The sequence below is a fragment of the Bos mutus genome, chromosome 18 (genome assembly GCF_027580195.1).
Source record: "Bos mutus isolate GX-2022 chromosome 18, NWIPB_WYAK_1.1, whole genome shotgun sequence".
In the NCBI taxonomy this organism is placed as follows: Eukaryota; Metazoa; Chordata; class Mammalia; order Artiodactyla; family Bovidae; genus Bos; species Bos mutus.
Genome location: NC_091634.1, coordinates 13,625,937 through 13,639,771, shown reverse-complemented (window position 1 = coordinate 13,639,771; position 13,835 = coordinate 13,625,937). Strand labels below are relative to the sequence as shown.

Below are 13,835 nucleotides of genomic sequence, written 5' to 3'. Positions count from 1 at the left end.
GTGGCCTTTGCTTTTGTGCCTTAAGCACCTGGGGTGGTTCAGGGGGGTTCTGCATGGGGCAGGCAGAATGAGACCATGGTGCCTGGGAGGGGAAGTAAAGAGAAGCTGGCTTTATTAACAGCAAAGGTTTGGAGGAGAGGAAAACAAAGCAATAGGCTCACAAAGAGACCACTCGAAAAGTGCCTTCCTGCACAAAATAACTATCTGCGCCAGGGCTGAAGGCTCTGGGACTCAGTCACTGTCACTGTCAGCTTCACTGGAATCAGAAGCTGCAGCTTCACTGCCATCCTCCTGAGCAGAATGCTCGCTGCCACTGGGGAAGGGACTGGCGCTCCGGCTCCGGCTGTGGCTCCGGCTCCGCTGGCCACCCCCATCACTGCCACTGTCTGAGTCATTATCACTGCCACGAGCCCGTCCTCTGTCCTCATCATCAGAGTCAGCGTCATCCTCCGAATCAGCATCACTGCCGAAGATCTCCTCTTTGTCTCTGGCGGCCCGGGCCTCATCCTCACTGCTTTCATCCTCGCCGCTGCCACTCTTGTCACTCGCCTCATCCCTGTCACCCTCCTCCCGTTCACTCTCACTGCCAGAGCGCTCATCCTCGCTGCCTTCCTTCTCACTGCTGCTGCCCTTCTCTCGTTCCTCATCTGCAAGAGAGCAAGAAGTGAGACCCAAGTTCCCCACCCACCCACCCACCCACCCAGAGTCAGAGTTCAGTCTGTCCAGCTTTACCTGAGGCCCCAGCTTCTTTCTCTTCTGTCTCCATTTCCTCCTCTTCTTCCTCCTCGGGTTCATGGTTCTCCAGCTGAGCCTTCCGTGCCTCCTGGAAGCAGGACAATTGAGGGGAAGGAGAAGGTTCAATCTGGTTCCTGTGCCACTCCACCAACTACCACCCTCCCCATGGGAGACCGGGGTCAGTGGTGCTTGTTACCTGGGCTTCTAATTCCTTCTCATTCATGTCCCGGTGTTTGACCACAAGCAGGGCATTGGTACCCGACTGAACCCCGGCCTTGGCTCGGCGCTTACTCAGGCGAACCCTGCAGTGGTAGAATTGGGGAGAAGTACATGAGATTCAGTTAAAGACCCCTGTGGGGAATCTGGTCTAACTTGGTTCTTACTCATCTTTACTCATTTATGCCTAGCCCAGAAAAGACCAGAATAAATACAGACTGAATAAGGGAAACTAAATTTGGGGTAGGGGACAGGCAAGAAAAAAAGGAGCCCCTGGTGGCTCAGATGGTAAAGGGTCTGCCTGCAGTGCGGGAGACCCGGGGTTCGATCCCTGTGTCGGGAAGATCCCCTCGAGAAGGAAATGACAACCCACTCCAGTATTCTGGCCTGGAGAATCCCATGGATGCAGGAGCCTAGCAGGCTACAGTCCATGGGGTAGTAAAGAGTCAGACATGACTGAGCAACTTCACTTTCACAGGCAAGAAAATAGCTCCAAAGGTTATCAGTTTGAGGGCCCTGGAATTATATATATGTATACCCTTTACATAAACACATAAATGTATAAAGAAGTAGATTTTAATGTGAATTAGATACGAACCCTTAAAAAGAGAATCTGGATTTCAGAAAATAAGATTCTGACTCCACTGGGCCTCTGATTCCCACCCCACCCCCACCCCCAACATAGCAGTGGGTTGGACCCTTTGCTGTGCTGGGTCACAGTGCCTCTTGAAGGTTGCCAAGGGCTCCAGGTCACCTAGACCCCTACAGCCTACTGTACATTTTACATTTTTTGCCTGGCTTAATGGGACCAGAATTTGTGATCTCTGCTTTAAACAGAAACTCAAGGTCACACTTTCCCAACCTTTACATCATGGGTCCCAGCACAGCAGTAAACTTGTAACCATCAGGGAAGTTTGCTGCTGCTGCTAAGTCGCTTCAGTCGTGTCCGACTCTGTGCGACCCCATAGATGGCAGCCCACAAGGCTCCCCTGTCCCTGGGATTCTCAAGGCAAGAACACTGGAGTGGGTTGCCATTTCCTTCTCCAGTGCGTGAAAGTGAACAGTGAAAGTGAAGTCGCTCAGCCGTGTCCAACTCTTAGCGACCCCATGGACTGTAGCCCAACAGGCTCCTCCATCCATGGGATTTTTCCAGGCAAGAGTACCGGAGTGGGGTGCCACTTCCTTCTCCGTCAGGGAAGTTTAGGGATCATGTTTTTTGAACTTGGGTATCTAGCATCTCATTTATTTAAAACATTAATTTTAATTTTACATATTACTCCATATTCTGGCTATGTTTACAACTTAGCAGTCCTACCCTGCATGAAAGCTCCAAATATCTCCAGTGTTAGGTAAAGATTTTTCTTCTGGGTTCTTGTGTTAGAACCAGCTCCAGCTTTATAGGCTTCCACTCTTAAAAATGCACGTGGCAAATCCCTAGATACAAATGACCTCCAAGGTAGCTCTTCTTGTACACCCCAAGATCCTGACTCTGAAGTACAAGCCCAAGCTAATATGAGTGAGGTAGGATTGTGCTGAGTACCTGGTCTCCAATTCATTGTAGTAAACACCATCACCCTCTCGGAAGATAAAGAAGTAGTTTTCCTCATAGCCCTTGCTAGCCTTGTTCTTCACATTCCAGTTGTACTCTCGAGCAATCTTGTAGTCATACCTGAGGATGAAGGGGACAGGGTCAGCCCCATTTCTTCCCTATGAAGGAGAAAAGGACACACTTCTCAATACCTAAAACCTAACCCCAACCCACGTACACATCATCTGGTGCATAATCCATCTCCTCTTCCTGGTCCCGTTTTCGTTTCTTCAGTGTTTCCTCCACAGGCAGAAAGTAAGCCACAAACTGGTTCCCTTCCTCATCCATCATGCCCCTGTTTGAGGGGGAAAGAGGAGCAGTAAAGACTGAGTGAGGACAAAAACAATAAAAAGCAGGCCAAGGTGGACAGCAGGGCCACTCACCTGATCATGGCCTGAGACATCATCTCCAATGCAGCTGCACCACTTGTGTCCTTGGGGGCGGGGTCTGAGTCAAAGATTACCTGAGCGCAAGGGTTGATCCACATCTGGGGGATGGAGGGCAGTGGGGTTAGACTAGGACAGGCAGAGATGGCAGGCTGTCCCTCTCTGCCCCCTGCCCTGGATCTGACCTTAAAATCTGGAAAGACAGGCATGACTTCCACTGGTGTCACTCGGGGCTTGCTATAATGCTGGGAGATCTGGCAGAGGCAAAAAAAAACAGGGTAAGAAAAAGTACAAAGTGCTCTGGAGTCTCACCTTTATCCCCCCTTCCCCTATCCCAGTCCTTCAATTACAGATTTCTGGGCATCCTCAAAAGTCTTCTCAATAGCTGTGATCTGGCTATCCCTGTCTTTGTATATTTCCTCCTCAGTGAATTGCTGCTTCACAGAAACCCCAATCCTGGGGAGAAAGAGAAAAACATTTAGAGGTAACTGGACATACCTGAAATCTCCATCTTCCCTCCCTACCCACCATAACTTACTTGACCTCAGGCTTCTCATTGGAAATGCCATAACGGTTGAATTCCGTGGAGATGTACTCTGTCTTCCGCATCCATGGCACCACCTTTGCGTGCTGCTGGGATCTGGAGTGGGAGAATCAGGCACCTCAGGACCCCACTGCCTTCCCATCAGCACCAGTCCTAAGTCCCCACTCAGCACCCCCTCACCTCTTGGAACTGGTGGGGGCCTGAATCTCCTCTTCCAGAAGCTTCTCATCAGCTGGGTCTAGGAGTACTAGAAGAAAGCAAGGTGAGAGGAGGACTCTGAGGGAGGTCCAGAGCTGGCCCTCACTAGCCTAGAGCAGGCCCTCCCTGTCTCCCAACACACCATTGGGGTCGATGCGGTAGGTATCAGGGTTGATGAGGTCAATGGTAACTCCCAGGTCTGGCTCAGTCAAGAGATCATGTTTGTGCTGTTTTTCCAGGGAAGTTGCTTTGTACTGAACAAACCTGGGTAGGGAAAACATGCCCATTATGGTTTCCTGATTCCAGCCTTACCCCTCACAGCCCAGCTTCCTAGAGGCTAAGGTACTCCAGGGAGGAATTCAGAATGAAATAACCTCCACATTGGAATCAGAAGGCTAGCAGCTCTTAAGTGTAAAGAGACTTGGATACTGCTTGCTTCTTAACAGATACCTATTGTGCACCTACTATTACAGGTTAACTACCATTCTCTGCCCTGAACCGTCAGAAAAAGCAGCCCTTACCCTCAAGGAACTCATATTCTAAGGTGTTTCCCAAAGCCCCACTCTTAGTCTCACCTGTTCTGGTCGAAGGGATAGGTGATGAACTTCGGGTCGAAGGGGATGTCAGGGAGGCTGTTGCAGTACTTGACTCGGCAGACCACTCCAGACCTGGGAACACAGTGGCTCAAAACCTGGCTCCTGCTGCCCTACCTCTGCGCCCAGCCCCACTTGGCCCACCCGTCCTGGGGAAACACGATGGAGCTCACCTCTCAGGCAAAGTCCGGTGAGAATTGGGCCTGGTGGGTAAAAGAGAGACAATGACAAAAGATGGAAAGAAAAGGATTGACAGGAGAGCGTAGGGGGCTTTTCCAAGCTAAAGGGTGACAAATGATAATTCCTCTTGGTAGAGGTACCTCAAGTGCTATAACGGAGGGAGTCAAGTATGCCTCTTAGAGACAGTGTCCCTAAATGTTAAATCTCTTTGAAGGACACGTCTTCAAATACTTTAATAATAGAGTCACATAATTGTTTTTGGGGGAAAGGGGTCTCCAAACGCTTGACTGGAAGAATAAAAACTCAATCCTCAACAGCTTAATTCCAGAACATGGCAGGGAAGGTGTGGGGGGGAGCTGGGGAACACCACGTCCGGGACCCGCCCCCCTAAACGGGTGTGCGCTCCGTGACGACACGGGCAGACCTGGGGGGCTGGCAAGGTTGAAGACTGACAAAACCACCTGACCCTCTCATCTCGCTGACGCCCACCCAGACCTAGAGAAAAGCGGTACAGTCAGGTAGCGGAGTGCCTACCTGTGGCCATCCTCGCGCTGGGCCTGGGTCTGGATAGTGGGCGCCATGGCGATGAGGCGAGGGCAATCCTGACAAGAGCCTCACAGAGCCACGGCAAACGGCGTGCCGACTTCGGCGGGCGCCCAATCCCAGGCAGGGCTCGGGTTGGCACCGCTCTGCTCACAGATAGGGCCGGAGTGAGGTGGGCTGGCGAGAAGAGTTCCCGGAACACTGGAGTACTACGTAGTACTCAGGTAAACGCGCAAACAACGCCAAGGACTGCCCCGCAGGTCCGTCTCCACCAACTGCCGCCAAGACTCTGAGGACCGCAGGTCGCCTCAGCCCGCTAGGTCTTCTGGGAAATAGAGTCTGATTGGATCCACACCCGGATTGGCCAGCGACTGTGCAAAGGCTGGGGCGAGGCGGAAAGAGCCTCTTGTGATTGGTTTATCGATGTCTCATTGTACCCGTCGGATTTGAGAGTCACGAGTTGGAGGGTGGGTTCTTTCCTCTCATTGATTGTATTGTTTGGGAGGCGGAGCTAATCAGCAAACAGGGCTCAGAGACGAAGACGCTAAAAAGAAACCGGGAAGACGCACTTGTGACGCACTTCCTGTGCGCGAGGCGAAGAAGATGGCTGCATCCCAACAGCAGGCTTCAGCGACTACTTCTACCGCCAGTGTGTCGGGTCCAGGTTCAGCTGGTGGGTCGGGCCCCCAGCAGCAGCCACAACCACCAGCACAACTTGTGGGACCTGCCCAGAGCGGGCTTTTGCAGCAACAGCAACAGGACTTCGATCCTGTGCAGCGCTATAAGATGCTCATCCCGCAGCTGAAGGAGAGTCTACAGGTGATGGGTTGGGAGATTTGGCTCTCTGCCATCCGGGGGGTGGGCGGAGGGATTGTTTAGTCCGGGAGAGAGCAAAAGAAGCGTTAAGAAGGAAAGAGGAATGAGACTGTCTTCGTGATGCCAAAGCGAAGTTCTGTGGATTGACAGTGTAAGGTGGGATCAGAGAGAATCTTGAGTTTGAGACTGACCGGAATTCGAGTTGGAGGGAATTTAAAGAAAAAACCTAGCTCTAGACGTTAAAGCCTGAGGAAAGGACTGGCCTTGACTGACTGTGACTGGTGGGTGAGGGAGGACCCTAAGGTATGTCTGGGAAATTACTGGCAAGAGAAAGGGGGCCTCTGGAAAAATATAGCAATTGCTGTAAAGGAATGGAAGTTGGAATTACTCTGCAGTGATAGGAGGAGAAGTAACAACTGAAGAGGAGGCCTGAGATTGGCTGTATCTTAAGGAAGAGTGAAGATCTACCAAAAGTGTCCTCTTGTGTTTCTTCATCTCCCACACCTTTTTTCCCCCCCTTTTTCCTCTTTAGACCTTGATGAAGGTTGCAGCCCAGAACCTGATTCAGAACACTAACATTGACAATGGGCAGTGAGTACTCCCCTTTCTCCAGGATGTCAGTATCTCCATCCTAGTCTCAAAAACATCCCCCTTGTACCCCACCCATCCCTCTTTTCTCTTTATTTTGAAGCCTACTCCCTACCCCCTGGCCTTGCCCTTTTTGCCCCTTCTACTATTAACTGTCCCCTAGGTCTTGCTTCGGAGAAGGCAGTGGCACCCCACTCCAGTGCTTTTGCCTGGAAAATCCCGTGGACGGAGGAGCCTGGTAGGCTGTAGTCCATGGAGTCACTAAGAGTCGGACACGACCGAGCAACTTCCCTTTCACTTTTCACTTTCATGCATTGGAGAAGGAAATGGCAACCCACTCTAGTGTTCTTGCCTGGAGAATCCCAGGAATGGGGGAGCCTGGTGGGCTGCCATCTATGGGGTTGCACAGAGTCAGACACGACTGAAGCGACTTAGCAGCAGCAAGTCTTGCTTTGGGTCTCCTGGGCCTATACATGGTTTTCTGTTGGATACTTGGTTGGGTAGTCACTTAGTCCCAGAGACTGGAAATCCATCTCCCACCTTCTTCTCCTGGACTGTAGAAAGAGCAGCGATGGACCCATTCAGCGCTTTGACAAGTGTCTGGAAGAGTTCTATGCACTTTGTGACCAGCTAGAGCTCTGCCTGGTAAGGGGCCTCCTAGCCACCAGGTGACCACAACTGCCTCAGTTCCTGGGCTTCAGGAACCTTCATTCAGTCAGTTGACAAATGCTCACTGAGCACCTCCTGTGGCCCAGACCTGTGTGGATACTGCACCTGATACTGGGGACAGAAAGTTGCCCAGTCCTTGCCTTCACGGAGCTTCCAGTTCAGTGGGTGACAAATATATCCTCCAGCAGTGATAGCTCAGAGTCAGGGCTCTGACAGGAGAAGCTCAAGACATGGAAGACCATGAAGGGGGAAGCTTGGGCAGAAGGCTCAGGGCTGGGTTGTGGGGGTGAGGGGCAGGCAGAGGGGGCAGGGTTAAAATAAGAGGGCTATAGACGTCCAGAGATGGCACCTGACCTCACCTAGGGTGGGTCTAAGGAGGAGGTGGCTCAGGATAGACTACTAGTAGAGAGCACATCTGAGCCAAGGCTGGAACAAAAAGGGAAGAAGGGTGGGAGTTGAGAGGAGGCAGATGGCTCAGAGCGCAGCCTTTGAAGTCAGAGGGACCACCAATCTCTACCTCTGAACCTTGGATTCCTCCTTTGGAAAATGGATTTTGGAGAAGGACTCGGCAAGATCTTGCATGTAAAACATTTAACATGGTACTAGACAAGTGGCAAATGTTTTATCTTATAGCGTCATCATCATTTTGAACTGGATTTTGAAGGAAAACGCAGTTTGAGGAGCTTCGTAGTGGTAGAAAGATGTTCCAACCAAGAGGAACAGCTTCTGCTTTAAGTTCCCTTTAAAAATGTCATGAAATTCAGTCTGGCTAAGGTATGGTAGGCACTGGGGCTTGTTGGATTTTGAATATAGCCCCGAGGTTGCTAGGGAGCCATGGAGGGTTTCAAGCAAGGAAAAACATCGACCCATTTGTTTTTTTAGGGGTATGCTTCTGGTCACCAAATGAGGGATCGGTTCGGGGGGCTTAGAGTGGAGGCTGGGGGCCCATGGCAGCATTCAAGAGCCATCAGGTTTCACCAGGGTGGAGTCCTGAGGAAGTGGGGAAGGGCAGGTGGAAGAGATACTCAGAAGGCTTTGTGCCTGGGCAGTGGGACTGATGGGCTGTGGGAGGAGTCTCCAAGATGAGGCCCAGGGGTCTGGTTTGGATGGTAGAACCGTCCCTGAGACAGGGACCCAGGAAGGGGAGTGGTTTGAGGGGTAGAGTATAGGAGCTCTGGAATATTAGGGGAGGTGGGCACATCAGTGCAGAGTTCAGAGCAGAGTGGTATGTATGTGGGTGAGACACCTCCTAGAGGGCATGAGAATGAGAGGAGGAGACAGGATTCGGGAATTGCCGCACTTAAGGCTTAGGTAGTTTAAGAAACATCTAGAAGAACTAGCCAGAGAAGTAGAAGGAAAACTAGGAGGGGCAGGTGCCACCAGAGAAGCCAGTGTCAATGCCAAGCCTACGGTTAGGAGAGTCACAATAATAGTAGTTGACATCCATCAACTAGCACTTAAATAACTTGCCAGGACCTGTGCTTGTGTCTCACACACTGCGCTCACCATTCTCATTTTATGAGGTAGCAGAAGTACTTATCAAACCCATTTTTCCAGCGGAGTTAACAGGCCCAGAGAGGAGAAGCCACATGCCTGAGGTTACCCAGCAAGTGAGTGGCAGGGCCAAGTTTTGACCCCAAGACCCCAGGATTCCAGATGCCGAAAAGCCTACACCAGGCTGGCGCTAGGGGTGGGATTGGCAGTACCTGGAGTGAGGCTAATGCTGCACTTTGCTTGCTGTCCACAGCGCCTGGCACATGAGTGTCTGTCACAGAGCTGTGACAGTGCCAAGCACTCTCCAACATTGGTGCCCACAGCCACCAAACCTGATGCCGTCCAGCCTGACAGCCTGCCCTACCCACAGTACCTGGCAGTCATCAAAGCCCAGATTGCCTGTGCCAAGGACATTCACACTGCCCTGCTGGACTGCGCCAACAAGGTCACAGGCAAGACGCCTGCACCACCTACGGGCCCTGGAGGCACCCTGTGAGCTAGCAGGGCTGGGAGTGGGGGAAGGGACAGGGAGGGAATGAAGAGTGGCTTCAAAGCATCTTTGTCTCTGGCTTTTCTTCCTGCCTGAACACTGCGGCCGGCGCCAGCAGGGGGCAGCAGAGGCCAGCAAGGCGCGCGCAGGGCGGGGCCTTGCCTCTGCCGGCTGTCTTCTCATCCTTGGCTGAGGGTGGACTTTGGATTGTGCTCCTTGGTGATCTCTTCCAGGGGGTCTCCCCCTACCTAGCCTAGTTGTGGAGCCCTGAATGGGCCCCTCTCCCTCAGTCCATTCTGATTCTGTCCCATTTCGGGGGGGTGGTCTCTGTGTCTGCTCCTTTTCCTAGCTGTTTCTCTTGGTGTCTTCTGTCATTTGATCTTTTGTTCCCATCTCCCTGTCTCTGACCATCTCTTGCCCAGTGCCCCTTTGCTAATTGGGACTGTCCCCAGCTCCTAACTGGGATTCTCTGTCTATGCACAGTTCCCGAAAGGAAGCCAGAACACCAAGGTCACCTGGGGCTAGAAGGAGCTTCGTTTCCAGGGGCCATAGCCACACCCAGCAATCCCCAGCACCTCTCATGTCAGCTCAACCCCCCAGTCTGCTTGACCCAAAAAAGGGAAGTGAAAGGTCTGGGCCCTGACAGCATGCCCAGTCCCAGTCGGGGAGCAACCCAGCGCGGCACCCCCCCCATACCCAGGGCCTGCGTCAGCAGCACTCAAACAAGGGGTGTTATGCAATCCGCGGTGAAGCCAGCCCAGCTGAATGCCTGGGTCCCTGTATTTTTAGCCCCAAAGGAGAAGTGAAAAGGCCCCAGCAGGGATGAATCATCAGTCCTGGGGAAGAACCCAGGCACCTTGGCCTCAGCTCCGGGAAGCAGACCTTGAGGAGGAGGCTTCAGGAAGAGTGTACCCCACCGGGCTCCCCACTTCCCTGAGAGGCAGCTTCAGGGAGCTCAGCCATGGCCGTCAGGCCTGGGCAAGTGTAGGGCGGAGCTACCAGCTCAGGCCCAGCTGGTGGGGTGTGAAAGGTCCAAGTGACTCAGCCTGGTTGGGGGACGGATGGCCCCACCCAGAACCTTCTGTACCCTGGTTCCCATGGCACCGCCTAGAGGTCTGCTGTCCTGGACCCCACATCAGTGCAGAACATCCAGAACCACGGAGCCTTGCAAATCACCCAGAGCCCAAGTCCCCACACTGGAGTTCTGGGAAATGGCCAGCTCTTGTGTGTGTGTGTACATCCCAGCAGTTCCTTCCCTTTCTCCCTGACCTTCCTTGAAGTGCCAGGCACAGAGGGCAAGCTCCAGGCAGGGCAGCAGACCTCTCGGGCACAAGCTGAAGCTGCTGTCCACAGGGAGAATTTCTTCTGAGAGGAAGCCACAGCTCTGCCCATTTATCTGACTAGATCAGTCCCCCACCCATGTGACTCCCCACATCTTCTAGGATAATCTGCTTAAAGTCACCTGATTATAGACTTGAATCACATCCACAAAATTCCTTCACAGCCTCATCTAGATTAAATAACTGGGAGCTGTAGCCTGGCCAAGTTGACAAATAAAACTGACCATCATAACCTTGTCAGTTTGGCACCCCTACACATCTCCTTAACCACACTTAATCTCCAAATCAACACAAAAACAAAGTCCCAGTTCCACCCAACATGATAACAATTATCTGCCTACAACACTCTTTCCCCGTGAGAGCCTGTTGGCTTCCAGCCTGGGGGCACACAGCACACAGTGGTAGAGATGTGTCAGTCCACAGGCCCACACACTCAGTGAGGCACCGCTGGCCCTGTGAGGTGGCATCAACACAGCATCACGCACACATGGGGGCAGGACATCCCAGCAGCCCTGACCCCGGACCCAGCAGTGCCGAAAACCACATGCCAGCATACAGACGGGAGACACCTGGTGGGCAGCGGGGTGATAGATGCACAGTTGAGCAGCACACAGGGTGGGAACTGTGCACCAGGAAGCTGAGTTCATGCAACACGCATTCGCTATGCATCTGTTTGGGGCCAGGCCCTGTATAGTGTGAACCAAAGAGCCCTGCCTTGCTGGAGCTGATACTTCAGTGACAGTTAAGTGTGATAAAGTAAAACACAGTGTGTCAGGCACTGAGAAGTTCCAAGAAAGAAAATAAACCAGAGAGGTGAGACCAGAAGTAGAATGGGGGTGGGGGGGGGAGGGGGAGTATTTAGGAATAGATCTAAAGGTGTAAGGTTTGCACATGGAGAATTATGTTACTTTATTGGAAAACATGAAAGTTTGAGAGTTTAGGTTGGGGGGGTAAATGGATTGTACACGTATTTTGTTGATTCAGTTGCTCAGTTGTGTCCAACTCTTTGTGACCCCATGGATGTATTTATTATTTGTTAAATAGATAACAAGGTTATTTTTAAACCTTTTCTAATCCTTGACCCAGGTCATGAAGGCCTCCCTGAGAAAGCAGTACTGGAGTGAACTTAAAGGAAAGGGAGTAAGTCCTGGACATTCCAGAGGAACAAGTGCAGAGGCCCTGCCTGAGGCAGAGCTGTGCTGGTGCATTGATGCAATAACGTGGATGCCAGGACCACAGTGAAGAGCCAGGGTAGAAGAGGACCTTAGTGAAGGTTCTTACTGGATTAGCAGGCCCAGAGGAAGATTGTACAGCCTGGTGCACAACCACCCACTCCAGGGAAGGGTGTACATGAGATGCACAGCTGCACAGGGCAAACCAGACCAGGGAGAAACAGGCACACACAACCCCTCTTCTCTAGTAGACAACAGCGTGACCCGCCATCCTGCAATCATGGTGTCTCAGTCCCAGGGACAGTCCCACAAACAGACTCAAGGAACAATCCAACCATGCGAATACACAAACAACCGTCTAACTACTACTTAAGCCGCTATCTCCTACCCCATCTCAGACTTTGCCCATCACCAGCTGACTCAGCCCTGCCCTCAGCTAAACGTTATCAAAAGCAGTGAGGCTGGCTTTAGATAAGGCCTCTCAGGTTCAAGTGTGCCTGCCTTTTTGCCCCTGCTCTGCCCACGGAGGCCACCGAGAGGAGCAGGAGTGCGCCAGCCACCCTCCCATCATGCGCTGCAGACGTCAAGGACCAAAGTTCACCAGTTTCACTGCCTTGTGATCTGGCCACAAAGGAACTGCTTCCAGACACTAGCCTCCTGGGTGTTTTCAGCTACACCCCAAGGACACAAACACAGGAACAGTATTCACACATCTGATAACCACACAGTTCCAGAGGTCTTGAACACAGCCAAGCCACCTAGAGCCACACAGGCTCTCACACACACCCTCAGCTCCCAAGCTGTGTGCTCACAGCTCCTCATCACCCCCAAGGACACACAGTCACCCTCAGCGGCCTCCCTCAAGGAGTTCCCAGCTCTTAGTCACTCCAGATCCCATGGTGGTTCAGAGCTCCACACATGTGCAGGTAGGTATGGAAGTCACAAGTTCTCACGGGATGCCACTTCAAAGGCAGTTACGTTTGAGTACACACTCCCTCACCCAGCGATGGTGAGAGTAAGCACAGAGCGGTGTCAGAGGGTTGTAAGGACACGGCCTTAACATAGGACAGTGGGCTCATTTGTGTCCCACACCTACTTGCCCCACCACACACCCAGTCGCTCCAGGGCAGCCCCCCTTCGCACATGCGGCGCTCACGCGGTCCACACGCACCGCACGGCACACCAGCCGCTGGGCCCGCGCAGCTGCGCACACGGCTCCCGCCAGTCAATCACGCCAGGAGCACACGGGACCAGGTCACACGTGCAGCGCGTACACAGTCCCCAGCTCGCCCGCGCACTCGCGCCGGCTCTCACACCCCCGCGTTTCCCGTCCCCGCTTGTTTTTCTGGAAACTCTGCTCTCCATTCCCCTCCCCCTAGGCCGGAAGCGCTCGCTGTATTTTTAGCCTCTCTGGTTTCCGCCCCTTTCCCCCCCCCCGGCCAGCCCGCCCGGGACCTGCCCCCCTGCACCCCGCGGGGGACCCCGGCCATCCCCTTCCCCACCGTCATTCCAGAGGGGATTCCCGGCTTTCGCCGAGGCCACGGATTTTCCCGCTGGCTACGTGGGGAGCTGGGCGGAGTCCTGCCCTGAACTTCCTCCTGAGCTGGGACTCCTGAGGCCTGGACGGGGTGGAGGGGGGGATGGGAGCCTGGCTCCTCAATCGGAGAGAGGGGTTGGGGGCGGGGCGGGGCGGGGGGGCTCAGACTCCTGCGTTTGAGAGACAGGGTGGCTGGGAACCAGGACTCCTGAGTCTGGTGAAGCCACGGCCTGGGAGCCGGGTCTCCTGGGTCTGAGCGAGGAGGCGGCTTGGAAACCCGAACCCCTTGATCTAAGCAAGGAGGGGCAGAGGTCGGGGCTCTTAGTACCCCCGCCCCTGTTAGTGTTTAGACGGGTGCTCAGTCCTTCGGCGCGCAAAGCCCCTTCCAGTCTCTTTTGAGAATCTCCCAAGCCGAAGCGCCCTGGCCCTCGAGCCCATGACTCAGCATATGGAAGAGGGGAGGGGATCAGCCTGAGTCAGGGATGGGAACTGCTCCCCGTCTCCAGGGAATCGAAACTGGTATTCCCTCCTCCAGGATAGCGGCCAGAGCCGAGCCGGCCCCTAGGAACCCCAGAATGCCTCCCATCTCTCGTTCTCCCACCCCTTAGTCCGACTACGAGCACAGGGATTTGGAGCCCAACTGGGCGGCGGGTGCCGGGCATCTCCCTTTTCCCTCCTTTTCCCGTAGTCCTCAAGCCTCTGTTTACAGGCGACCAAAACCCTGGTTACAGAGAGGAACCCGGGCG

At 53.4% G+C, this 13,835-nt stretch overlaps 2 protein-coding genes across 3 annotated transcripts; one reads left to right on the top strand and one right to left on the bottom strand.

Annotated features, from left to right (window-relative positions):
- Positions 1 to 89: 89 nt before the first annotated feature.
- Positions 90 to 13,154, bottom strand: PAF1 (PAF1 homolog, Paf1/RNA polymerase II complex component). The gene is made up of 15 exons (XM_070387720.1): positions 13,055 to 13,154; positions 4,975 to 5,527; positions 4,434 to 4,463; positions 4,243 to 4,335; positions 3,810 to 3,931; positions 3,650 to 3,716; positions 3,464 to 3,565; positions 3,276 to 3,381; positions 3,111 to 3,179; positions 2,923 to 3,026; positions 2,718 to 2,834; positions 2,492 to 2,620; positions 932 to 1,037; positions 733 to 823; positions 90 to 647 (listed from the first exon to the last, which is right to left on the bottom strand). The coding sequence occupies exons 2-15, from the start codon at positions 5,019 to 5,021 to the stop codon at positions 232 to 234; spliced, it is 1,599 nt and encodes a 532-aa protein (XP_070243821.1). The 5' UTR covers positions 5,022 to 5,527; positions 13,055 to 13,154; the 3' UTR covers positions 90 to 231.
- MED29 (mediator complex subunit 29) lies at positions 5,539 to 9,106 on the top strand. 2 transcript variants are annotated; one of them, XM_070387723.1, is made up of 4 exons: positions 5,539 to 5,802; positions 6,332 to 6,390; positions 6,948 to 7,032; positions 8,874 to 9,106. In XM_070387723.1, exons 1-4 carry the CDS (start codon positions 5,587 to 5,589, stop codon positions 9,087 to 9,089), a joined length of 576 nt encoding a protein of 191 aa, XP_070243824.1. In that variant the 5' UTR covers positions 5,539 to 5,586; the 3' UTR covers positions 9,090 to 9,106. The 2 variants fall into 2 exon arrangements, with proteins under 2 accessions (XP_070243824.1, XP_005890612.1); XM_005890550.2 differs by having other exon boundaries at positions 5,552 to 5,802; positions 8,804 to 9,106.
- Positions 13,155 to 13,835: the final 681 nt, after the last annotated feature.